The 26,476-nt window shown below is 38.8% G+C and overlaps 1 protein-coding gene across 6 annotated transcripts in view; it reads left to right on the plus strand.

The window, feature by feature from the left end:
• The window catches only part of COL14A1 (collagen type XIV alpha 1 chain), a 120,584-nt gene that overhangs the window by 41,726 nt on the left and 52,382 nt on the right, over positions 1-26,476 (plus strand). For 4 of the 6 annotated variants that reach the window (XM_065668870.1, XM_065668869.1, XM_065668872.1 and 1 more), the window contains exons 12-23: positions 2,383-2,528; positions 3,807-3,936; positions 7,221-7,360; positions 9,010-9,136; positions 10,154-10,293; positions 15,967-16,099; positions 16,843-16,914; positions 17,731-17,882; positions 21,683-21,812; positions 22,844-22,966; positions 24,361-24,510; positions 25,157-25,273. In XM_065668870.1, coding sequence (XP_065524942.1) covers positions 2,383-2,528; positions 3,807-3,936; positions 7,221-7,360; positions 9,010-9,136; positions 10,154-10,293; positions 15,967-16,099; positions 16,843-16,914; positions 17,731-17,882; positions 21,683-21,812; positions 22,844-22,966; positions 24,361-24,510; positions 25,157-25,273 — 1,560 coding nt within the window. The remainder of the gene's footprint in view (positions 1-2,382; positions 2,529-3,806; positions 3,937-7,220; positions 7,361-9,009; positions 9,137-10,153; positions 10,294-15,966; positions 16,100-16,842; positions 16,915-17,730; positions 17,883-21,682; positions 21,813-22,843; positions 22,967-24,360; positions 24,511-25,156; positions 25,274-26,476) is intronic. The other 2 variants (XM_065668871.1, XM_065668874.1) reach the window with 1 other exon arrangement.

Consider the following 26,476-nt stretch of genomic DNA (forward strand, 5'->3'; position numbering starts at 1 on the left):
CCATAACACAGTGTTAGGACCTGTTGAATTTATTGAGACAGAGAGAACAGTAACATAACCAAGCCAACAGAATTGTTTTATATTGCACCTGGTGTTCCTTTGAAGTCACCTAGTCAAGTTCTAACGGAGCCTAACCCTGCTGGCATTCTGAGATCTGATCAGATCACACCCCAAGGTCATGCAGCATCAAGCATTTTATACAGCTGCCTTTGACAGTGTGTTGGAAGTAATAGTCTGACTTACGCAAGTATTAATCACTCCACATACTAAAATACCTGTAGTTTGAAAGTATTTTTTGCTATGCTAATGGAGAACTATTCCTGCCTTTGTGTGACATACAGATTAAAATAGCCACCTGTCAGGTTTGTTCACCTACAACACTGAAAATAGCTTACAGGTATGCGAAATCTAAATAGACACATTCATTAGGCAGAGCACACAAATAATTAGGAAGGTTTCTGATTTAATAGTAATTTCTAACTTGAAGTAAATATAAAATGCATTTTAAACTGCTGCAGATATACTTTTACATGGTTTAGTTTATTCAAGTTGGGTTTTAGTAGGCTTCATTTATCTCTGTGTTACCAGAGTATTAGCATGCTCTGGTAACTGTCCAAGATGCAAATCAGTGTTATCTACTGGACATTTATATTTGAGATTCTGAGCTCTTCTGCTACAAATTTCAATAGAAAATACCACTTATTTCAATCCCAGTCACCTCTTCATTAATGATTATTTATATTGCCAGAGTATCTAGAAGTTCCTGATGGGACTTAAAATATGAATCATAAGTAAGAGGATATTTTTCTTGTAGTTTTTTAGAATCAAAATAAGGAAAAGGACAGGTGATTTAGTGTCTCTGTGATCCTGGGCAGTTTGAATAGGAGTGAGACAATGTAGTAGAAAGTGCCTTCAGAGTATCTCAAATTGTTGTTTCTTTCTGTAGGTATCAGAGTTCTTAGTGGAGCTCTGAGAGAGGAGACTGAAGTACATTTGAAAATGTTTATGGGTAGTTTCTCCCTATAATTAAGGGAGTTGTGGGAATTCATGTAAGTCACCACATCAGTGAGGGTCTACATAGGGTGGAGGGAGGCAGTGAAAGGCTTGGAAGTGAAGATAGATGAGTAACCTGGAAGCGGAAACATAAAAAGAGGCCTAGGTTGAAGTTTTGCTCATGTTTACAGACCTGAAGAACAGACTGAGTGAACGGCCTCAATTAATAAGAAAGGATGAGGCTGACATGTTTTGTATACAGGAAGTTGAAAGCTCCATTAGAGTTTGTTGTATATAATGTAATAGATATTCTGCTCCTTGGAGATGTCAGCTGGACAGGCTGAAGTTTTTGTTTGGACAAGGAGACTAGATGATTAGAGAAGCTCTGGGAGTTATTAGCATTGTAATTAGAATCGCTTGCTGAATCTGTGTTTGCAGATCAGATTCCTCAGAAACGTGCAGAGCAGAGCTTTGTGGAGGAGCAGCCAATTCCCTTGTATTTCTCCAGTGACTGGATATTTTGGTGGGATCCATCAATGATGTCACAGCAGTGGAGAAGGCCTTGGGATGCTATTCTGTGAGAGGAAGAAAGTGAGGGCAGTTAGAGAAGTGCAAAATGCTATTCTAAAGAATTTCAGGAATACAAAGAAATATTTAGAAACTCATACTGATTCTGGTATCAGTGCCTTAAATTCACAAGTAAACCTCCTAATAATATTTGAATTTCACTCAGCCTGCTCAACTGTGCTCACCAGGTTAGCATTCACCATGATTTGCAATGACTGATTTTGCCCATATTTACATAATCCCACTGACATAGGCCTGGGAGCCAGTCTGGACGTCCAAGCCCTAAACACAACAGTTTGTGTCGAAATGTTTTGACGTGCACAATGCGCTCATTCAGGGTTTCCTCCAGGGTGGCCTACCTCATGGCTGCCTCTCCCACACTCTGGCTTGGGAGTCATTGCCAGAAAGAGCCACCTCTGGGGACTGCTCCTTGTTCCTAATAGCAGCCATACCCATTCTTCGATGAGGAGCCATCATCCTCCTGCCGATCAGGAAGAGGGAGGGATGAGATCTGACCAGAGTGATTTAGTGCTTAAAGACCAGACATCCTCACCCATGAAATATTCAAAACAATTTAGGACAAAGAGCTGAAATGCTTTGTAAGCAGTAACTCTGCTCTGGCATTAGAATGGGTTAGGTCATCATTTCCTTTTTTCTCTAATCCCGCATTCTTTTATGTACTAATCAGCTCTTCACAGTCATGTCACTTCCACGCCTGGAGAAAGCTATATTCCCTTGTGTTCCCTGGGGTAAAACAAACTGTTTGAAAATAGCTGGTTGTTCAAGTGAGACAACTGAAGTCTGTCTCTTGTGCCACTGTAGTTGCCTTGCCAATGGCATCGGATCTCCAATTGTACGATGTGTCACAGAGCAGCATGAGAGCAAAGTGGAATGGAGTACCGGATGCCACAGGTTACATGATCCTATATGCTCCCCTCACAGAAGGATTGGCAGCAGATGAGAAGGAGGTGATGTATTGTGCTTTCACTTGAATAGCAGTTATTCAAAAACCAATTCTTTTAAAGAATAAACTAGTACATGGCATGTAACCTCCAATTTGATCAGTAAGTGTGTTTCCCATGACTGCCTTTAGTACTGTATGTGTTACAGATTATGAATAAAATGCAAATACCAATTGATTATTTTTATATGTCATTGGCAAAAAAATGCAACAATTTCAGCTTAAGTGACTAATTTGAAATGATACATGAGGTGAAACTGTCTCATCATATAAATTAAACCCTCAAAAGAAGAAAAAAAAAAAACTAAGATATTTTGTAAGTGTGTTATGAGACAAATATGAAATTCAGCCTTTGTTCTCATCAGGACCTTTAAAAATAAGGAGAATTTGCAGGTGTGACCTTTATTGGTTTTCTTTAAGTTCTGTTCAACTTTTAAATTTAAAAATAATGCCTTCCATCATAAGTGATTTTTATAAGATATTTTTAGAGTGAAAAGGAGGTGGGACAAGGTAAAGTCCAGTCTTCTGTCACTAAACTAGTAAAACCAGTAGACTTTTCTAAAGTTGCTAGCATAATTCCAATGGAACTTCTGGTCTAGGATTGAAAAGTTTTTGTGCTCAAGTTTCTATATGTATAATTTAGGTTATACAACATCTCTGTTCAAGCAAGAACGCTAAAAAGCATGCAGGGGCATGTGAACTTGTGGAGAGCGTAGGAAGCTGCTGAAAGCTCGCATGGACTTGTGCTCTCTGCTAAATGAGTGGTTGTGAGCACGTAGTTGTGCTAGAAATGCGGCCTTCCTGTAAATGGGCTGGTTCAGGAGTGAGCCTTACACCAAAGAAAGACTTTTTTTCAACAAGTCAGTCCATGTTAACGTGATTCTCAGTAAAGAGATGGAGGAGGAAAATTATACATACCTGCAACAGCAACAGATCTGAGCCTCAGTGCACATGGAAATCAAGTCTTCCTATGAAATTTCAGTCCTATGCCTGAAGATAAAACAAGGTGTATCTGCTAATGAAAAGGCCTTGATAGCTGCATGTTCTAAAGAACATGCTAATGTGACTAGTTTCTTTTAAAGTCCTCTTACAAGTATATTGACTTTTGGCTTTTTGACAATTACTGTGCAAAATCCCCAAATTCTGAGCCAAGTACCTCAGGCATAGTATCAGACAAATACTTATATTTGATCACATATCTAATTTCAAGTGTGTAAACAGTATTCTTCCGTGTCATGAGCTAATTCAGAAATAACATGTCTTTTTTTATTCATGGTGTTTTCAGATAAAAATTGGGGAGGCCTCAACGGATCTTGAACTGGATGGACTATTGCCGAATACAGAATATACTGTCACAGTTTATGCCATGTTTGGAGAAGAAGCTAGTGATCCCCTTACAGGACAAGAAACTACTTGTAGGTAGCACATATCTACCTTCACTCCCATGTTAATAAGACTTCATGTTAAGAATTCAGAGTAGTCTTTGCACATATTACAGCAGACCTCTGTTTTTCAAAACCTGATTTGAATAGTCCACAGGACAAGGTCTTAACTGTACTGAAGTTTCTCAGCACAAATAATTTATAGAGGCTGAGGATGTGAGTTTCTACAAAACAGCTTGGTTTCGAAACAGGACTGTAAACTCCTCTCTCTTGGTGGTGGTGGTACTGTGGAGATCCCTGTTGATCTTGGTGGAACTACTAATGGATTTCTGAAGTTAGTGAAGGTGAATGAAGGTCATCACATAGAGCTAAATTGAGACTGCTCTGTTTAGCCTCCTGTAGCCAGAGAACCAGGTGTGTGGGGGAGTCTGCTCAGATGGAGAAGTTCATTCCTCTGGCTCAATAGTAGTACAGATGGAAAAGAAGCAAAGAGAAGATTTCTGTCCAACCCGTGCTGTCTAACATCTGGTAAATGAAGGGTTGGAAAGAGCCCTTGCACTCATGATAGATAGTGTCTACTTAATAAGCAGCAAGAGTTTTGGCAGCAAAATTCTATCCTCTGCTAATTGTACACAGCACTCTGTCAGGTCTCTAAGTAGCCTTAGCAATTGGAAGACAATGGAATTGAAAATAAGGGATCATGCTGCTGGGATGGTTCTGCAACTGCATTCAGTGACATCGCTATTGCTCCCAGCAGTGGAGCGATTGCTTCCTCTTGATTTGTGCTCCTGGCATGAGTAAGCCAGTGTGAAAGTGACTTTTAGTGACATTTGCTGACATTAGTGACATAGTGACAGTGTGAAAGTGACATTTAATAGGTGACAGAAGTTCAGGCATGAAAGTGCTAAGAAAAGGAAGGGCCAGAGCAACTGATGTCAGGTCAGCAAGTAATAGTGGAGGAAGCTCTAGGAACGCTGTTTGAACTGGGTCATCTGTGAGAGGACAGTTGTAGACAGACAAGTGCAAATAAGAAACTACTGCAACCTGGGCATGTTTGTCAACTTGAAACAAGTGTAGAAGATCCTTAACACCTGGAGAATCAAATCTTTGGCTTTTTGTCCCTCTGTCCCTTGCTCCCTTTTTTTGTTTTGTTTTTTGTTTGTTTTTATTTTTTTTTTTTTGTTTGGGTTTGGCTTTGGTTTTGGGTTTTTTTGGATGTGTGTGTGTGTCTGTCCCACACTTTTGGCCAATTTCTGACCAGTATCTGGTTTCATTTACCCTAAACAGTAGTTTATGTAGTTTATAATGGTGCCAACCTGGATCCACTTCATGTCATATGATCTTGGAGGCTGCACAGCTCGAAATCTGGCTAACACGTTGGATGGAAGATCACATGCAAATTCCAGATCCATTGGCACAAGCTGAGAATTCATGACTGCAGCAGCATTTGATCACAGAAGCTAGTAATGTGTGTTAGCCCATCCTCACTGCTGCTACCAGACTAGAATAAAAAAAACCCTCACTACCCAGCAACCTTCATTTATTTTTAGGATGACTTCAATGCAGTCAGCTCCGACTGTTTTATAGCACTGCAATGTGAATGAAGATTGTTTCTAATCTTCCATAGGAAGCTATTCAAATAAGCACTCTTCCAACAGGCTTTGATTGATAAGACAGTGGGGCAGTCTGGGAGGAAAGAATGCTCTTGGTGAACACACCTGTCTCACATGGTCAGTGTTCAATGGTAATGTCTCTCCTGTCCGGATTCAGAAGATTTAAGCTACTTTTTTGTAGTTGGTTTGGGTTTGGTTTTTTTGGTCGTTTATTATTAGTATTACCATTTCTGGCTTCCAACTAATGAATAAGCTACCTAGTATTTTCTTCCTGAAGCATATATCTGCCTGTAGAGTGGTCTGCCCAGTTTGCTGTAGTATTATGTGTAGTATCTGATACTCTATATTTAGTAAATAAAACTATTCTACACACTGTATCATCTCAGTTACTGTAGTGAAACCTTTCTCTGTGCCAGACGGAGGCATGATCAGCAAACCCTTTCTGTGGTGTGGTTTCTGTCTGGGTCCAGAATTTATCCAAGACTCATTGTAAATATGACATGACTCTGGCATCAGGACTGACTGTTTGAGAGCAGTGCTGTCAGGAAGTTGGTTCCAAACGGAAAGAGCTGAGACTGAGGCATTTTGTGGTATGGCCTGGACGGTGAAATGAAGTACATTCCATGACTGACAGAAAGTAGAAAGGAAAGCCAGCACGTGATACACTCTTCACTAGACTCAGAGGAATATATTGAATGCCAGAAAGTGTGGCAAACCCATCTAATACAATTCCAATGTGTTCCCGTCTTTCCTCACGGCCAAGTTGACTTGACTGTTCCTAAGCTGGTTAGGTGTTTGCTTGCACATTCTGAGTTGATATGTGGCCTGTCTAAAGATCCCACATAATATATGGATTTTTTAAATCTTTTGCTTTTTTGCATGTGCTCTTGTTTGAGGGAAACAGCTTCTGTCCATGTGGATTGGTGACGAGCATGTGTGAAGGCAGGATGGATAGAGAAAAGTTTCACAATTCAGAGAAAATTAGCAGATGTTGAGCTAATACAGAGCCCACTGCTGAGAGTAATGGACAGCACACAGAGTTTTCTCTGGTGTGACAGAAAAGTGGATGCCATCTAAGACTCTCTTATTTCTTTTAGTTCATGACAGTCAAGGAATATATAGTACATAAATATGACTTTACCAGGATTGCTGTTAGGAAACAGCTTCTTTCTTTAGTAAAAGAGGAAAGGTTAAGCAGAGGTTAACTAAATAGCATCTTTGGAGATCAACTGAGCTAGTTATGCTTTTTGGACAAATTAACCCTTATGTCAGGGGCTTTTAGGATTCAGAAAGATTTTTTGCCAAAATATTATTGTCATGAAATATTTTTGCTGGGGTACTCATGGAAAACAAATACAGGATAAAGATCGGACTGAATTAAATTAATTTACAAACATAAATTTCTTGCAAGTGTTGTCTGGGCTAGATCTTGCTATGATATCTTCTCTGTACAATAGCATTATTTGTTTCTTTTTCAGTGTTAGTTAATACATACTTATCAAGACTAAAAGTTCTGTTTCAGCAAAGAGCTAAGCTATTTTACCTTGAAGTACTTGGGTTAACTCCGTTGCTGTAGCCTTTTAATATAAATATTGTTGATAGAACTTTTCGATTAGAAAACTTGATGAGAATTTTCAAGACATTAAAAATTTCACAGCTAAAACCTGCAGTCACTTTCATGATTTCACCTCTTTCCTTTTCAAGTGCCTCTAAGTCCACCAACAAACCTGAAATTTTCTGATGTTAGGCACAACAGTGCTAAGCTAACATGGGATCCTGCTTCCAAGAATGTGAACGGCTATCGCATCATGTACGTTAAAACAGACGGAACAGAAACCAATGAGGTAAATTATTAGTATCTCTCTTCCCTTAAACAATCTCAGGCATCCAATCCCCAAGCTTCTGTAATTATTAATGGCAACTTTTATAAACAAAAGCTACCTTGCAAGCTGTAAAAATGATTTATTAGAGAATTCTGAAACTGAGGGCACATAAGGGTTTGCTTAGTGTTGGGTGTAGATTTGGAGTGGATCATACATGTAGGGGACATTACTTTGAATATCTTACATACCAGAACAGTCATTGCTATTGCATGTAAACTAAAGGAAACTACTCAAGTGAACAATGGTTTGTGTGTGCTGAAACTTGACAATATATGATGTGGAAATATGTATTCTTGGTTCAATACAGATAATGAGACTTTCAATATATCATATGTCATGGACCCAAGCTCATTCGAAAAGACTGTTTGAAGGCTTCACCACATTTTCCTAACATTTATTGCTTAAATTCATATTAAAAACTCTCTAGTAACAGGATTTGGCTAAGACAGAATGATAACATGATACCAAGATGTTCTAAATTAGACTCTTGCATTTAATAATTTACTTGTGCAGTTTTAGTTATGCCTTCTTACTAAAAGCACTTTATAATAGCTTTTAGTAGCATGACGCCTGTGATAGAATGAAAAATAGGATGGAATGATGTTAGCACAAATTAAAAAAAATACAGAAAATGCAGTAAACTGGTCCAATTATTAATACAGTCCAGATCCCTTATGTCATAAGTTGCCATGGATAATTAGACCTCCAAAAAAAGTCTTTAATAGTAGTTATGTGTAACTGTGTTTCCTCTGAGACGTATCTGGCCTTTCATCCATACAAGAAGAAATGTTTGTATTAATTCTGAAGAAGCTGTTCCCAAGTTTTAAAGAAAGCATTCCAGTGCTATATTTTGTGTCTTTTCTTTCGGCTATGTCCCTTAGAATTTAAATTAGAAATCACTTGACCTCTTCCTATTGATTAACCTTAATATAGATAATACCTCTGGCTGCACTCATCACAATTGTATTTGAATGTTGCAGGTTTGTGGTAATACCCTTCATAGCATGACTGTTCAGTAGGTTATTATTTACTTTTCCTTTATGTTTGTTAAAAGAGAAGGTGTCATTTTTTTGTTGCACTACATCAGTAGAATTTCCCTTTGGTGCCAAGCTAGTGTGACACTGAATAGCTGAACTGATAAACTGTCAGTTTATAAAGCCTTGAGCAGTATGTCCTCAGCAAAGTCATGTTAACTGCAGTCTGGGTAAAGACCAGATAAAACTCTTACCTTGTCTCTTGAGAAATGTAAACCATAATTGTTTAGGCAATGATTATCCACTGGGGGACTGGATTCAACAGCCCCAAAAGTTCCTTCCCTTTCTGGGTTCCTGAACAAGCAGAACAGATATGTTAGCGAGTTAGGCTTACTAAGGCAGAATTCCCTTTTACCCTATTTTGTCATAAACAAAATTTGCCCTTTCTCTAGTTTGTGTGTTTTACTTGATTTTTGTCAGCTGTTATGGCCCTGAATTTTTACTTATTCATAGTTTCACAGAATTTACATACTAATAACATGACATTTTCTTTCTGTATCGTTACCCAGCAGAATTTCAGGCGCTGATTGTATAAATTGTATGATCAATATCTACTGCAAATTATGCTTTCTCTAGGTGGAAGTTGGTCGTGTTTCAACCCATACTCTACAAAGTCTGGCACCCCTTACAGAGTATACTGCTGCTATTTTCTCTCTGTATGATGAAGGTCAATCTGAACCACTTACTGGCAGCTTTACCACAAGTAAGTATTACTGAATTTTGAAGGCTTTCCAAGAAGAGTTTTTATACTCTTTTACTTTACTGGAAAGTAAGACCAGTAACAGCAAGTATCTCTGGCTGTGAATTCATATATATGGAATCCTTTTATTATTTTCACTGGGGTTTTCAGCATTTTTGCTCCCTTATTATGGGACCAGTTATATCCTTCCTCATGGGAGAAATCTGTTGACATCTTGAAAACATTTATATGGATAAGGTTCATTTATTAAATCTTTCCACAATCAGCCATTTCAAAGCATCTTTTATGCCATTAGGTAGTAAGGCATTTGTCTCCCCAGTGTTCTGAAGCATCTTTCAGTGTGATGGCATTTGTCTCTTCAGCTAAGTGTGATGAGTTCTGAATCATACAACTAACCAGTGAACTGTCTAGGCAATAAGGGGCAGAACTTCATATAAACAGGAACTGGGACTCCAAAAGGAGAATGTATAAATAATTTAAGGTTCCTGCAATCTGTTTAGCACATTTATAGTTTCTGTAACTATTTCTGCATTAAACAAATGGCTGATGACACTTATTAATGATTTCTAACATAAAAGTGGGAAGAGAAAGACTTTGAAGGAGGCAAGAGAAAGAGGTGGAAAAGAAAGGGAGAATGTATAAGTATGGAAAAAGAGGTTGATATTTGCATGCAAACAGCAAGTGAAAATGCAGACAGAATTTCTGGAAAGGACAAAGATTAGGATTTTGCTTTGAGGTAGAGGAAAAGAAAAGAGCATGGTGCACAGAGCATGGGATTCCTTCAGTGGAAACAAGACAGGGAGGCTTGTACACTTAGGGTAGGTAAAGAACATGTATGGTGCATATTAAGCTCCTCCAATTACAAAACCACTTCCTTAAGTACAAATAAGTGTGCAAAGAATTCTGCAGCGCCTTAGTTATCTACCTGCCATGTTATACTCTTTGTGCAAGTACATGCTTGACATTGCAATATGTGCAAGTCTTAGAACTCACACTTTTCTTTTGAATAATATTTTGCAGAAAGAGTTCCAGCTCCCCAGCATTTGGAAATCGATGAAGCATCGACTGATAGTTTTAGGGTCAGCTGGAAGCCCACCTCATCAGATATTGCTTTTTATAGACTGGCATGGATTCCTTTGGATGGGGGAGAATCTGAAGAGGTTAGTTGTCTTAACTTTCTGAGGGTGTGAAATGGAAGAGAGAATTCCCTTCTGAGGGCACCTACGCTGCAACTTTTGGGAATTAAACATGACCAATTGACTTACAGAAAAATGCCCCAATGCAAAGCTTTCTAAGCCAAAATCAAACCAATATTCCAAGGGTGGTTTTTTGGTTTTGTTTGTTTGTTTGTTTTTAATAGGTAATGAGGAGAGGTCTTTAGTGAATAATCAATCTAATCTGCAATGTGCCAATTGCCATAGGACTCTCACTGCTGTTTGATGCTACTTCAGCTTTTAGAGATTCATATTCTTTGCTTTGCTATGAAGATGATGACAGTAGCTGAGCCAGAGCAGCAATATCCTTACATAAAACTCCACATTTGTCTAATGTGCTGGCCATTTAAAATCCCCTGTGAAGCCTTAGTTATGTGATGTTACAAAAGGAAAAGTTTGCACATAGTTAATTTATTAGATTGTTCCTTTATTATCTTTTATTGTTATTTCTCCTTTTCCTCCTCATGTTTAATTTTTTGCTGTAGGCCCTTGTGTGTCTTCTCCGTAGTGTCATTTTTATCAGTCTGAATGTTAAAATGATTTTTCATCCCTTCATCTTTTCATGTTTTATTTTCTTTTTCCAAGTAGAAAAATAGACACTTTCTCTCTCTTTCCCAAATTTCCATCATTCATAGTCTGTCTCATTTCCTCCTTCCATTTCTTTTCTTATTTCACAGAATCACAGAATCACAGAATCCCAAGGGTTGGAAGGGACCTAAAAAGATCATCTAGTCCAACCCCCCTGCAAGAGCAGGGTAACCTACAGTACATCACACAGGAACTTGTCCAGGCGGGCCTTGAATATCTCCAGTGTAGGAGACTCCACAACCCCCCTGGGCAACCTGTTCCAGTGCTCTGTCACTCTTACAGTAAAGAAGTTCTTCCTGATGTTAACGTGGAACTTCCTATGTTCCAGTTTACACCCATTGCCCCTTGTCCTATCACTGGATATCACTGAAAAAAGCCTAGCTCCATCATCCTGACACCTACCCTTCACATATTTGTAAACATTGATGAGGTCACCCCTCAGTCTCCTCTTCTCCAAGCTAAAGAGACCCAGCTCCCTCAGCCTCTCCTCATAAGGGAGATGTTCCACTCCCTTAATCATCTTTGTGGCTCTGCGCTGGACTCCTTCAAGCAATTCCCTGTCCTTCTTGAACAGAGGGGCCCAGAACTGGACGCAATATTCCAGATGCGGCCTCACCAAGGCTGAGTAGAGGGGGAGGAGAACCTCTCTTGACCTACTAACCACTCCCTTTCTAATGCACCCTAAGATGCCATTTGCCTTCTTGGCCACAAGAGCACATTGCTGGCTCATGGTCATCCTCCTATCCACCAGGACCCCCAGGTCCCTTTCCCCTTCACTACTTTCCAGCAGGTCAACCCCCAACCTGTACTGGTACATGGGGTTGTTCTTCCCCAGATGCAAGACTCTACACTTGCCCTTGTTAAATTTCATCAAGTTTCTCCCCGCCCAACTCTCCAGCCTGTCCAGGTCTCGCTGAATGGCAGCACAGTCCTCTGGTGTGTCAGCCACTCCTCCCAGTTTTGTGTCATCAGCAAACTTGCTGAGGGTGCACTCAGTTCCCTCATCCAGGTCATTGATGAAAATATTAAACAGCACCGGTCCCAGCACCGACCCCTGAGGAACTCCACTAGTCACAGACCTCCAGCTAGATTCTGCGCCATTGACCACAACTCTCTGCCTTCTTCCTTTCAACCAGTTCTCGATCCACCTCACTACTTGATCGTCAAGCCCACACTTCCTTAGCTTATCTATGAGGATGCTGTGGGAGACAGTATCAAATGCCTTACTGAAATCAAGAAAAACTACATCTACCGCTCTACCATCATCCCTCCACCTAGTCACTTCCTCATAGAAGGCTATAAGGTTGGTCATACATGACTTCCCCCTCATAAAACCATGTTGGCTGTTCTTAATGACCCCCTCATCCTTGATATGCCTAGTGATGGAGTCAAGAATAAGTTGTTCCATCATCTTTCCAGGGATGGAGGTAAGGCTGACCGGTCTATAATTACCCGGGTCCTCCTTCTTGCCCTTCTTATAGATTGGTGTGACCTTTGCCATCCGCCAATCCTCAGGCACCTCGCCCGTTTCCCACGACTTACCAAAGATGATGGAAAGTGGCCTAGCAATGACCTCCGCCAGCTCCCTCAGCACCCGTGGGTGCATTCCATCCGGACCCATCGATTTACAGATGTCCAGTTTGCATAGCTGATCCCTAACCCAATCCTCATCTACCAAAGCAAACTCCTTTGTCCTGACTCCTTCTGGGGCTATAGAAATCCGGGGCCCTCGGGGAGAGTCTGCAGGAGTAAAGACAGAGGCAAAGAAGGCATTCAGCACCTCTGCCTTCTTTATATCCTCTGTCTCCAGGGTACCCACTTCGTTCAGCAGTGGGCCTATATTGCCTCTTGTTTTAGTTTTATTTGCTATGTATTTGAAGAAGCCCTTTCTATTGTCTTTAACCCGACTAGCAAGATTGAGTTCCAAGGAGGCCTTAGCTGTCCTAATTGCCTCCCTACATCCTCTAACAACTGTCCTATATTCCTCCCAAGCGGCCAGCCCCTCCTTCCATAATCCATAGATTCTCCTTTTCCACTTGAGTTTGCCCAGCAGCTCCTTGTTTAACCACGCCGGTCTCCTAGATCCCTTACTTGACTTCCTACTCATTGGGACGCTCCGATCCTGAGCTTGGAAGAAGCGGTCCTTGAATGCTAACCAACTATCTTGAGCCCCTTTACCGCCTAGTACACTTTCCCATGAGACTTCCCTTAGCAGTTGACTGAAGAGGCCAAAGTTGGCCCTTCGGAAATCCAGAACTGTGGCTTTGCTAGGTATTCTATTCCTCCCACACAGGATCCTAAACTCCACCATCTCATGGTCACTGCAGCCAAGGCTGCCATTGACCGTCACCACTTCGACCAAACCCTCCTTGTTGGCGAGTACTAAATCTAGCAGCGCTGCTCCCCTAGTTGGTACGTCCACCATTTGCATTAAGAAATTATCATCAATGCACTCGAGGAACCTCCTAGACTGTGAATGACTGGCTGTGTGAGTCTTCCAGCAAATATCGGGGTAGTTAAAGTCCCCCACGACGACTAAGGCATGTAGTCGCGAGGCTACTTCCAGTTGCCTGTAGAAAGCCTCATCAACTCCTTCGTCCTGATCAGGAGGTCTGTAATAGACCCCCACAACTTTGGCTTGTTTCATACAATTTAATCTCCAATAAGTCTCTCAAACATCTTGCTATGTTGGCATCAGCATTGTGAAGAGAGGCCATGCCTGCAAACTGTTTATCTGGGTGCACAACTCAGTGGGGAAGATGAAGCTTTCCACCTGGCCGTAGGTTTCATTCATCATTTTGCCATTCATTAGGGCAGAAAGCAGTCATTGCAGCTTAGGTTACGTGGCACTTTTTTCTGTTAGCTTAGCTTAGCCTCACTCTTCCTAACCTTTCACCTAGCAAGAAGTAGTCATGCAAGAAACAAAGAATTAACAGGAGTGAGCAGGGAGAAGGAGTTGGCAGATGAGCGAGTGGACACAGGTCATCCCCTTAGCATTTTCTCCTGCAGTAGATGAACTGATTTGCTCTGTTTAAGTCCCAGTGAGTAGCTGCCAGTGAATCCCTTTTTAAGCCGTGTGTGTTTTAAAATATCTGAGTTCTTTGAGTGTGAGAATAAATAATCAAGAAATGTTTGAACTGTTAAGGTTCCTCTTGTTCATTATAGTCACTAAGAACTGCTGGAGGCCCCAGTGTTTTAGTACACTGAAATATTAAAAATACCAGGGCTGTTTTCTTGTTCTCCTTGAACGACCTCTGTAATGGGGTCAGGGCAAGGATAGCGCAATACCTCCAGGCTGTTGCCTCTTTAAGCTTCTTTCCTAGCTAAGTGATCAGTCATGCAGAGAAATGACATGCACTCCCTCTGTCTTTCTCCCAAGACCCAACTTGCCAATTAGATGAGAGGGGTCAGGGCTGCTGGTGAGAATTAAACACCTCTTGGCTTACTTCACCCCCACTGCTGATGAATGAGGAGCGTTTAGTGGGGTGTTGGTGTTAAAAAGCCAGAATACATTTAAGAGCGGCCTTTCATTTCTAGGTTACAGTACAGAGTGCGTGCTGTTGTACTCGTGTGCTTGTTACTATTCTTACTTTATTATTTGTCCTCTCTACTTGAAAGTTCAGCACTTTGTGTTCTTTTTCTATGGTCTTCTCTGTGGGATAAATTAGCAGGGAGAGTAGGGTGATGGAAGTGACGCTTCAGAAAGTTATGTGAGATATAGTAGTTATGTATAAATATCTGATACATGACTAGAGGCTTTGGGGAACTATAAAGGAAGGTGTACTTTGATCTACTTAGTATACAGCTAGACTCGTTCAAGTTTGTTTCTGAAATTTTCCCAAGAAAATCTGTGCCAGAAAGTATGCAGTGGGGGATGCCCAATTCATTACTTGGTAGCTGTAGAAGGCATGGCCCCAACTCATTTCTTTCTGTTTTTGGTTTTTCTTTTTAAATCTGAGTTCAGAAGGTCTGTGATTGTTTTATGGGTCCCTCTTCCCCAGGACCAACTCAGGAAATCTCATGTAGGAAATGAAAGCATGAAGTGTGATTCACTGTTTCTGATAACTGTTATAGTAGATTTTAAGCAGCACATATATTTGTTGTTGGATTTCATTATAAGTCTTACTTTGATTCTGTGTATGCAGTGGCCACCTTTAAAAACTTGCCAGTGTTCATCTAGATAAAGGCTGTTTTATTGTAGTATCTGTCTTCATAACCTAGAAACTATTCCCAAAACCATTTCACTCAGCTCATTTCACCAGAATTACTTCTCAGGCTCCTTGTATTCTACTTTACAGTCCCTTTAGCTCCAACTCTTGCCCATCTCTTGATCCTTTCCGATAAAATAAGTGAAGCACACAAAAATCTGAAGTGAAACCTTCTACTTATAGTTAACATTGCACACCTGAATATTCGGCTGCTGTCATAATGAGAGATAAGGAAAATCACTATTTTAAACATCATACCATACAGCAAACTTCTCATTAGCAGATATCTCCTAATCCCCAAGTGTGCCGCAAATGTTCTTTCAAGTTGAATTCATGTGTGGAACCATAACTTGGATTATAATTCTGATATAGAAATGGCATTTTGTAGAGCTGTGGAGATGCTAAATACATTTGTAATAATAATACTTGAATGGTAGAAATATAAATGAAGGTTAAGTTACTCTATTTTGCTTTCATTGATGCGTGTTTTGAGTTTTAGTGATTTTTCAAATGAAATACATATGGTCAGCTTTAGCAACTAATTAGCTGTGGGTGAAAGTGTTAAGACTGCACATAAGAATAATCAAGCTAGCCCCAAAATAATAAATACATTTCACATATTCTTAACAGTGTTGTTGTGGTTTTTTTCCCCAGATGTACTCTGTGATACTTTTTATTTCAACATAGCTAATAAATTCTTTGGGCAGATCGGAGTGTAGATTGCATTTATTTCAAAGGAGAATCCAGTTTCCATCTTTCAGTCAATTCCTATAAATCAATCACATACAGAACTGATTTTCTTTAATCTTGCTGTGTTACTTAGGTTGTCATCAATGGAGACACAGACAGTCATGTTATTGAGGGTTTGTTGCCCAACACAGAATATGAAGTTTCTTTGCTGGCAGTTTTTGATGATGAAACTGAAAGTGAAGCTGTTGCTGTTCTTGGAGCTACATGTAAGACAAACTCTTGATTGCCATTTTTAGAGATGTTTAGATGATTTAAATTTAATGCACATATATTTCAAATACAGTCCATCATTGGGTATCTGTAATATTGAAGAAAGCGGTGGTTTAGCACCAGGGCTTTGATGAATATTTTTTGCTTTTGTTCATTAATATTACATAGTAGACGGCATTGAATCAAAACGATGGTTTGGCTCCCTGTCTGATGTGTGCTATTAATAACCTTTGGATCAGGGTAGATATTCTCCCATCCTATATCTCAACTTAGTTGCAGGCTTAATCTTGAACCTTCTCTTAAGACCAGAGGCCCTTACCTATTCGAATGAGGCTGATACTGCTCAGTGTTGCTGAGTCTACTTTCTGTTTTTCACTTGGACTGAAATGAAGCACCCTTAAAGAGCTTTCAATTTAATTAATCTCACAACTTTATCAGATGGTCAAAGTGGAAGTTATTATGCGTAGTTTAGCCAGAAATTTGGGAAACTATATGCATTTTTACTTAATTGTATAGTGTATAATCATATCTTATCTGTAGATCTAAGTGCTTATCTTGCAAATAGATGTGCCTAAAGTAAACTAAATGAATAGTTCCTTTGTAGTTTCTGAAATGCCTAAAGAGTGGGATGCCTGTAGGTGTAAGCACATACTTTTACTGTCATAGTTGGAAATACAAAATAAGTACTGTGACTTCCATGTCCTTTTGAATTGTTAGTGAGTTGAGTATTGTTTTTCAGTTGCAAGGACTACCCCAATACCTACCACGGTGACTACTACCAGTACCACAACTTCTAAGCCAACCATAGCAGGTATTTATTGTTCTATTTAGAACAAATACCAACAGTTTAAATGCTGAATGCAAAGAGCTGAGTCTGCCCACAGGCACACCCAGGTCTAGAGGCAGAGAGATGTGATATTACCGAGGAGCTGATAACCCCAGTTCTTAATGCTCCACGAGGTTAAGACACCATTGACCTCAGGCAGGGGACATCACCGGTGAAAGCTGCACACTATTGCGCTCCTGCACCAGCCTTCTTCATGTGGCTGGCTTCCTGCATGTGCCATGTGTGGAAGGAGCCAACCTATGACACAGTGTAAGGACTGTGAATGATAGCAGTGACATTACATAGGAAGTAATTTGGAAAATTCATCTCTTTCTTCTGTTTCCCCGAAGAGCTTAGAAACTCTTAGAATTTTGTTTAGTTTCGAGTGTTCTGTTTGTTTTTCCTGGAATTAGAAAACTGACTTGTAAGGAACAACAATTCTGGAATGTTTCTCTTCCATAGCATTCCAGCTACAGTGGAGTTTTGGTTACTCTAAGGCACGATAAGCCGTGTAGTGTAAACAAAGCAGATAGGTGGAGTAATATTTGTTAATGGTAGTATAGGATAGCTATTATTTTATTAAATGTTTATAGTTTTTATATTTTTAAGCCTAAGTGTGACTGAATGATATGGGTTTGCCCCATCAAACCAAAGTATATGGTTTTGCCCCACCAAAGTATATGGGATCTGCATACCAGCCATGACTTCAGGAGAGCTTGCAGGAACTTGATGATAATTTAGCACAATTTTAAATCTAAAAATAGAGTTGAGAAGATATTAATTAAATGTTTGTTGCCTTAGTTTTTCGAACAGGAATCAGAAACCTTGTTATAGATGATGAAACAACCTCAAGTCTGAGGGTGGTATGGGACATTTCAGATTACAATGTTCAGCAGTTCAGAGTGACCTACCTCACTGCGAAGGGTGACCGTGCCGAGGAAGCGGTAAGAATGGTCTGTATGGGCTTTGTAAATGGCTTCATAAGCTTGAAAAGTTTGTTTAATAACTGTTAACGCATGGTGTTTCCTTTCAAGACACTCCTGTTGCAATTAAGCAAAAGATCTGTGTTTGGTATTACTATGAGATTGAAGTTTTAATTGTACAGCACCAGGCAACGGCAGTCAAATGTAAGATCAAGGCCCAGTCACACAGTGTTTAAAGAAGACATAGTTAAAAGATGAGCAGCCTGTCCTCCTTTTTCTGTATTGTTAAACCTGTGTAGGTGTTTGTCGGTTTCAGTTTGTTTTGTTGGGGTTTTCTTGTTTGTTTTGGGATTCTTTACTCTTTCAGCTTTTTCTGTCCTGAGATTGTGCTTGTACAGGACAATCTTATGTAATTATTTTATTTCCTTCATCAATTTCACTCCTTCCCTAAAAGTCTCATTTTATGCTAAAGCCATGTAATTAAAGTTCAAATACAGATTTTTCATACCGCTTGTTAACCTGAACTTGTCACAATAAGGACACCACTTTTTAACCTAAGTGCCTAAGAATACTTGTTATTTTTCTAATACCATGTTATGCTTAAAATTAAAATTGTCTTTCGCAGAAAAAAAGTTTATGGTGATGAAGATTTTGGAAAACATTTGAAAGAATGAAGAGTGCTACATGTACTCTTTAGTGCATATAGCAAATAAGGAAAAAAGAGAAGTCCTCACTGCATTATTTTAAGATTTCATAATATTTTGTATAATTTCAGAATTCTGTGACACAAGTGCTTTTTCCTCCCCCGCCCCCCACTTCTTCTTCTTTCTTCATCTGGGGAAATCTTAGTATTGCAGCACTTTGTTTCAATAAAAAAAACTAAGTTCAAAAATGTTGGGATAGCTCTGTGGATATACATTTAAGAGGTGAAATCGTATAGCTCAAGGTTATTTTCTCAGTAAAAGCTCAGAATGCAAAAAATATTGACTCTATTATTCTCTTTCCTGTGTCTGTCACGTGACTGACTTCTGTTCATAGAACAGTTATATAGAAAATATAGGTTATTCTAACAGTTATGTAGAAAATACGGGATATTCTTTTTGATGCCTAGCAACTGACATTTTTAACTCTATATCATACTGTGTCCATAAAAAATGTTGAAAGAAGTTACTTGAATTCCTAGAAAAATATCGGTCTTTTTTCATTTTGGCTTCATTCATCTTTTATGAGACCTTGGTGGAAGATTACTTTTTAACCATCTCTTTCAACTATAATCTGAAAATGGACTTTTGAGGTAGTGATTTCCTTTTGAACTGGAAAACATCCTTTATGAATTTAACTTGACTGTATGATAGTACGGTATATAATACAATGGCAAACTTGCACAGCGCAATGGCAGAAATTGTACTATTCTGACACTAACCCAAAGTTTCTAAAATTCATATACTAGATTTCAGCTCTGGGAGTTTTAATCAAATTCAGTTGAATGATATAAATGTCGTTCTGATTTAGTATTCAACAACTGTTATTTTTAAAGGAAATTAAACTGTAGGAAAGGTGTTCAAATTTTGGCTACCAGAAAAATATTAGAGTTGGCTCTAAAGCTCATTAAAGAAAATTATAAAATTGTAAGACTAGGCAGGTATATTGGCTTTAATTCCAAAAATTCTTTAGTTTTCAATTGCACTCTCAAATCTTATTATCTTTGGTCATAATTCAGCAAACAGGTTAACCACGTGTTTCATCTTTGAAATTAATCACATGCATAAATACTTTACTGAATAAAGAATGATGTAAGATTATCCTGAAAATAAAGCACATTTTAAAAAGAAGGAATGTATTTTATCATATGGCTCCAAGGACCTTAGAGGTGCAACACAAATGTCAATAAAATGACACAGATGTTCAATTTTTAAGGGAGTATTTGTATGGTTAACTACATTTCTTAAGCAGAACCCAAAAGTTTTGTGGAATTTTGGGCTTAAATATACTATAGCGTGACAATTTTGTGGTGGATGCTTAGGTTTTTTGGCTCTGTTTTCAGTGATATAAATTTCAGTTACTCCTCCCTTTCCATGAAAATACTAATAAGCATTTTAATCCTTGATGCAATTGGCTGGAAATCAGGGACTAGAAAATGTAATAGAATACTTTCACTACAGAAGGCTCAAGCCCTGAATTGCATGTGTGTTCTTGGGTGTGCTGCACATGTGGAAGGATCACATTTTTTTCTTCCTCAAAGCCAAGAACATTTCTCACTGCTGAAAGCTGTGTTGTGCAGTAGAAGATCTCTGCACATGTGGAAAAGAGAGGGTTCTCAATGCTTGCATCTCCTCTCCTGATAAAACAAAATTTGATTGTTCTTTTTTTCAGAAACTTGGCTTGTCTGGTTTGAGTATGTGTATGGAAGAGTTCAGCATGGGAATCTTTCATGCACACGTGTTTACATGGTTTTGTCCAGGTTTGATCAATGAATGAAGTACTTATTTGACAAGTCTCGACACCTGGGTATACTAGATTAATTTCCTGCCGTGTAGTACTTGCCAAAATTAGAAGCAGTTTGAATGTATCCTGGAGTGTTAAATCTGGAGAGAGCTTTCTTGTCTGCGTCTATGCTTCAGAAAATCTTGCTTGGCCATCATCACATGCATCAGTCTTATTTGAAACAGTGAAATACTTTTAGGCTCAGGTTCTGCTTTTTCCCCTTGAGTCTAAGGCTTAAAGGCCTCTCAGTTTCTTGCCAAGTGTGAGCGGTGGCTGGCTCAGGTGATAGATTCACACAATGGACATGTGCTGGGGGTGTCCAAAATACGAGGCTGGACCTTGGGACTGTCACTTCACAGCATAGGTTTTTCTGAAGGAAAATTAGGATTGGTTTCTTTTATTTACCATGTCCACTCTGTGTGCTATGTAGCTCTCCTTCATGCTTTGGGAGCTTTCTGAGATTAAAAGTTTGCTGACAAGGTGGAAGATTGCAAGGCTTTATTGGTTCCTCTACAACCACTGTTGTGATACTAATTTTTGAGTCTCTGGCTAAAATACAGTCATCTATTGAAGAGTTTCAGAAACAGCTGCTTGTAGGAAAACCTTGTACTGTATTAAATGAAGCAGCACTTAATCCAGTGGTTGAAACATTTGCTCTAGCACACCTAAAACTGCTTGGAGGGATGTCTAAAGCTTCTCTACTTCTACTCAGTTGCCTGGTTGGATTCTGCTGCAGATCTTCCACATTTCTTGGCAGTTTGGGATCCTTCCTGTATAGCTTCCTTTCCTGAATAGCTATCTTAATTTCCTTGTCCCCAGACTAGATGAGGATGGGACAAACATGTTTTACTTCTGCTTGCTTAGTTCATGCTTCCCGATCTCCTGAATTCATTTTCCTTCCTCCCAGGGAAGGAGGATTTTCTGTCCCCAGAGGACATAACTATCAACCTTTATTAATGGGCATAGCTTTGGACAATCATATTCATGTCAAGAATAAATACAGTAAGAGGATTTATTTTGTCTGTACAATAAAACTGTTCAAGTACTAACAATCCATATAGTACCAGTGGTTTATGGAGCTGTAGTGGCTCAAAGGTTTAATATAAAACCGCGTTATCCCATAAGCTCATTCTCCTGTTTCTATTTTTGCTAAGCTGTAGATAGTAGATGTGTTAAAAGCGTGGATAATTTAATTATTTTACCATAGAACATCAGAAAAATATTTAAAAATGCAAGCTATGCAGCAATATCAGTGAAAGGTGGTGTCAGAGAAAGACATGAAAGATATGAAAAGATTTTAGCTCTAGTTATTAAGCTTGATTGTTTCTGGTTTTCTGGCTATCCAGGTAATGGTGCCTGGGAGACAAAACACTCTTCTGCTTCAGCCTCTGCTGTCTGATACAGAATATAAAGTTACCATCACTCCCATCTATTCTGATGGGGAAGGCGTCAGTGTCTCAGCTCCTGGCAAAACCCGTGAGTGCAGATTTTTTTCTTGTCTTTGGCCAGGATATGCATGTAAAAGGCTTAATCTTTTGGCTTTAGTAATATATTTTAGTATAAATATGGGCTTACATTGCATAACTGCTATGACTCAAACTCTACATTCATCTCAGTTCTTTCATTTATAAACAATGGGTTGCTTCTAATTGACAAAGTGTATTCTATACCCAAATACTTTGAGTTTGCAGAAATTTACTGAGTAATGAAGCTGGTAAGTCCTTGATAGATAGCCCGAAAGGACAAGCCAACTAATGCAGAAAATAAAGTAAACAATGCCTGTTGGGATTGTATCAAACAAGCCATTGTACTGTTACATTTTCTTTTGTGTGTGATCATTATTTCTTAAAGCCCATTAGAAATGCTTCCAAATTTTATACAAAAGTGATTTCATCATCTCTAGAGTTCTGACCAGGTACCAAAAGATTACTCAGCTGTAGCTTAAGTTTCTTCTCCACTATATGTTGGTAAAAAATCATCTCTTTGTGTACTGTTAGTCATGATAGTATAATTTTATTGTATTATTCTCGTAATTTACATAATTTCTGCCTAAATTGAAGTGCTATTTGTGCAGACACAAATCATTTGTAGAGCATTCCTTTCATTCCATTTGAAAGCACTAAGTGTTCACAAGAGCATGATTTATACATTAAAAACTTTGGTGTGCTTGGATTGAAAAAGCTGTATAAATGAAAGAAAATTATTTTTTAATCATTTTACTTTAAAAAAAATGTAGGGACGAAGTTGGGCGTTAATTTTAAAATTCATTGTTTGTTGAATAAAGTTCATAATTAATCCTTGATATAACTTGGTGTACTCAAACACATCAATGTTAATCCACTGTTGTAATGCCAAGGATGAATTTGCTTAAAAGCTTTTATCCTGCCAATTTTACCTGTAAATCTGGGAGTACTGGGTACTGCACTACTTTCATGTGCACATCTTGAGTTTTATGCGTGTGCTTATTTGAGATAGTATTGTAAAAGCTCAGTTTGGTTTCCTTTTAGTACCCCTGTCTGCTCCTAGAAATCTACGTATCTCAGATGAATGGTACAACAGATTACGTATCAGTTGGGATGCCCCACCATCACCAACAATGGGTTACAGAATTGTCTACAAACCTATCAACAGTGAGTTTTTAAACTGATTTTTTTTTTTTTTGGGGGGGGGGGGGGCGTTGTGTGGTGGTTTTATGGGTTTTATTGTTGTTTTTTTAAATTGCACAACATCTTGGCATCAACTTTTGCTGAATTTTGTAATTATATCTAGGAGTTGTAGTTGCAGAACCTAGGATGTGTCTGGTTTTGAATAGGAAAGTTTTATAGTCACAGAATGATGCAGGTTGGAAGGGATCGCTGGAGATCATCTAGTCCAACAGCATGATCAAAATATGTCCTGCTTGGAACAGGTTTCACTGAATTTTGTCCAGTTGAATTTGTAATATCTGCGAGGATGGAAATTTTAAAACCACTCTAAGCATGTGTTCCATTTTTTGACTGCCCTCACTGTGGAGCTGTCTTTCCTAATATCAAATCAAAATTTCCCATGTTGCAAATTTTGTCTGTTTTGTCTTACCATCTTCTTGTTTGCTTTAGAAGATATTGTATTCTCTGTCCCCTCCCATTGGGTAGGAGGACGTAGCACTAAGATTCCCATTTAGATTCTCCATCTTAAGGCCGATCAAACCCAACTCTCTCAGCCTCTGCTATTATGTTATTTTACCATGACTCTTTCTGTTTATTTCAGAGGCTGCATTTGCTCTTTTCCTGTTCTCCTATTCTTCTTCCTTCCTGTCACAATACAAAGTTTTAGTTTCCTGTTCTACACCTCCCAAACACTTTATTTTTTATTCATTGCCCATTTTGTCTGTGCTACATCTTTGCCCACCTGCACATTGAGGATCCTTCAAAGCTCTTTAGAAAAATATGGCCTTCTATTGAGATAGAAACACAAATGTGTGACCATTAAGAGTCTAAAACATCATCCAAAGACAATACTGTTGCCTGTTTTCTGAAATGCATCTACAACAACTAAGAGAGGCAACAAAGGAGCTGTTTGCAGTTCTGATTTGGGAAAGCTTTATTCTTTTCTGTTTTCATTATCATTTTTGCACAGTGTCAAATTATGCTGTTGTATAAGAACCCCTTAGGGCCTGTATTGCTGGCTGGCATCTGCTGTCCCCCCGCCATTGGTCTTGGCACACCATCAAACTGAGATCTTTGGCTGCCTATTTAGAGCAGTAGTAAGTCACTGAAGCAGAACAAAAGGGTCTTCACAGATGCCAGAATCTAACCCTGCCTTAATGAATCCCACTGCTGAATTTCCTAAATGTATTGTAGCTTCTATCCATGCAAGGACTGAGCAGAATATCTTTGTTCTTCTATATGGTTGAAAAAAGTCCCCCAAAAGAACAAGGCAGAAACATAGCAGTAAGTTCAGGAGCACTTGTAATTTTGAATGTCTGAACACATTGCTAACACAATGGATGAGCAAATGTTTTTCTAATTTATTCCATTTTTTGCAGTTCCTGGTCCTGCGCTGGAGACCTTTGTAGGGGATGATATTAATACCATTCTCATTCTAAATCTCTTCAGTGGAACGGAGTACAATGTTAAAGTATTTGCTTCATACTCAACAGGCTTCAGTGATGCCCTAACAGGCGTAGCCAAAACCTGTAAGAACGATTTCATGCTGTTCAGATCTCTAGATGCTGTTTTTCACTATAACTGTGGCTTTGTGCAGCCCCCTGAATAAATTTTCACATGAAGACTTTCTCAGTTATGTGCAAACTGTTTTTATGAAATGAAAATCTCTCTTTTTATCAGACTATATTAGGCTTTAAAATAATCTGCTAGACATTAGCAAGACAGGAGTCATAAAACAGATGTTGTTATTTATCAGCCAAACATATTTGCCTAGTAGTAGATGTAAATATCCTTAACGGAAAGTCTTTTTTTTTTTCCTAGCCCCAAAGATCTATATAATGATTTAAGCTTCATATATCTAAAGCTTAATTTTAAATTAGATTTTAACAGAAATATTGCTATTATAATGATACTTTTATACTTATTTGTAGCAACTGTTTAGCAGTGTTCGTTATTTAATCTTAAGCAAAGTTTCAAATTTCTGGTCTAAAGATTCTCCTTTTTTTTTTTCACTACAGTTCTTGTTCTGCATTTTCTGGACACAATTTTTTTAAGCTTTGAAATTATTCGTTAAAGTGAATTAGCTCAGGTGTTTCGCTGTAACTCTTTTGTAATTTTTTTCCTTGTATGTCTTATTAGAGGAGTAAATCTTATGTTTTGGTATTTAATTTTCAGTGGACCTGGGTGTGACAGATCTGGATTCCTATCAAGTTCGCATGACTAGCCTCTGTGCTCAGTGGCAGCTTCACAGACATGCTACAGCATACAGGGTAGTTATAGAATCACTTGTGGGTAAGTCACTGAGTAATTCAATATGCAACCACAGCCTAACCCAGAGAACTAAATGCATAAGTTAAATTGTATGCAGTTGGACCTGTAGGCTGTCTCCTTATAATAGTGGAAATGATGGACAGGAGAGTTGTGTACACACTGAAAGTTTCTGGTGTAGAAGTAGCGCTCTTGTTCTTTTATATCAAACAGATGTTGATGACTTGCCCTTTTTATAGGAGGGAGCTTTGTCCATCGATAGAAGACAGGTGAATACCTGAGTTTTTCGCTGGTGTGAGAGACAGACAATGGATAAAGGATGTAAAAAGGATTGTAAATAAACCCTCAGTGATTTCTCTGTAGGATTTGGATGGACATGGGAGATAGGAAAAGATAGGTAGAAGGATAGGGAAAGTTTGATTGACTCCAGAGCATGCTCACAGGGTCAGAAGAGCATCCAGTTTTGTCTGTTCTCATTCTGTTGGTTGTTAATTATAGCTTGTAGTAACGTTATTCATTTGGATAAGCATGACTTACTTCTGTGTGGCAACGCATTGTATCTTGATGCTTTTAGCACTTGCTGTATAAAAGATGAATTACAGCCTCTTCTGTCTCACTGATTCTCAGGTGTAGCCAGAAGAGGTTATGGAGAAGTCAGTATTTGTGCAGACTCTCTTATCCCCAGTAGACATCACTGATTTTTTGAATGGTGACAAATTAAAAGCTTGGATAACTTAAAAGAAGTGCATTTAGTAACATTTAATGGGATCTATCTAAGGTGTCATGAGAAATAATACAAATTTGGTTGCAAAAAAAACATTCTGTGGAATGGCAAATGGCTGGTGATAACTTTCATTTGAATGCCTGGAATACAGACAAGCTGTTCAGAAAGCAGAGATTTTGGCTAGCAGAAGACAGCACAGATTTCCTTCTCATCTGGGAGATAACCAACATTCTGCTCTTCATATAGAACTGCCAAAACTGAGTCAAAAGAGCCTAAATGTGAGCAGAATAAGATAAAGTGTGAACAATTGCTTCTTATTAGCATCTATCATAAAGAATTTTAATTGTCAGAATGGGCATTTGTCTTGTACAGGAAGTGATCAGTTATTTTTATACTGATGTAACCTTCCTGATAATCATCAAGTGTTCTTTTCCCTGGCACTGAATGACATTTTTTTGTATATATTCTGTAAAAAGTGAGATGAGTTACTTGCATTTCACTTC

The sequence above is a fragment of the Lathamus discolor genome, chromosome 2, assembly GCF_037157495.1.
Source record: "Lathamus discolor isolate bLatDis1 chromosome 2, bLatDis1.hap1, whole genome shotgun sequence".
NCBI classification, from domain to species: Eukaryota; Metazoa; Chordata; class Aves; order Psittaciformes; family Psittacidae; genus Lathamus; species Lathamus discolor.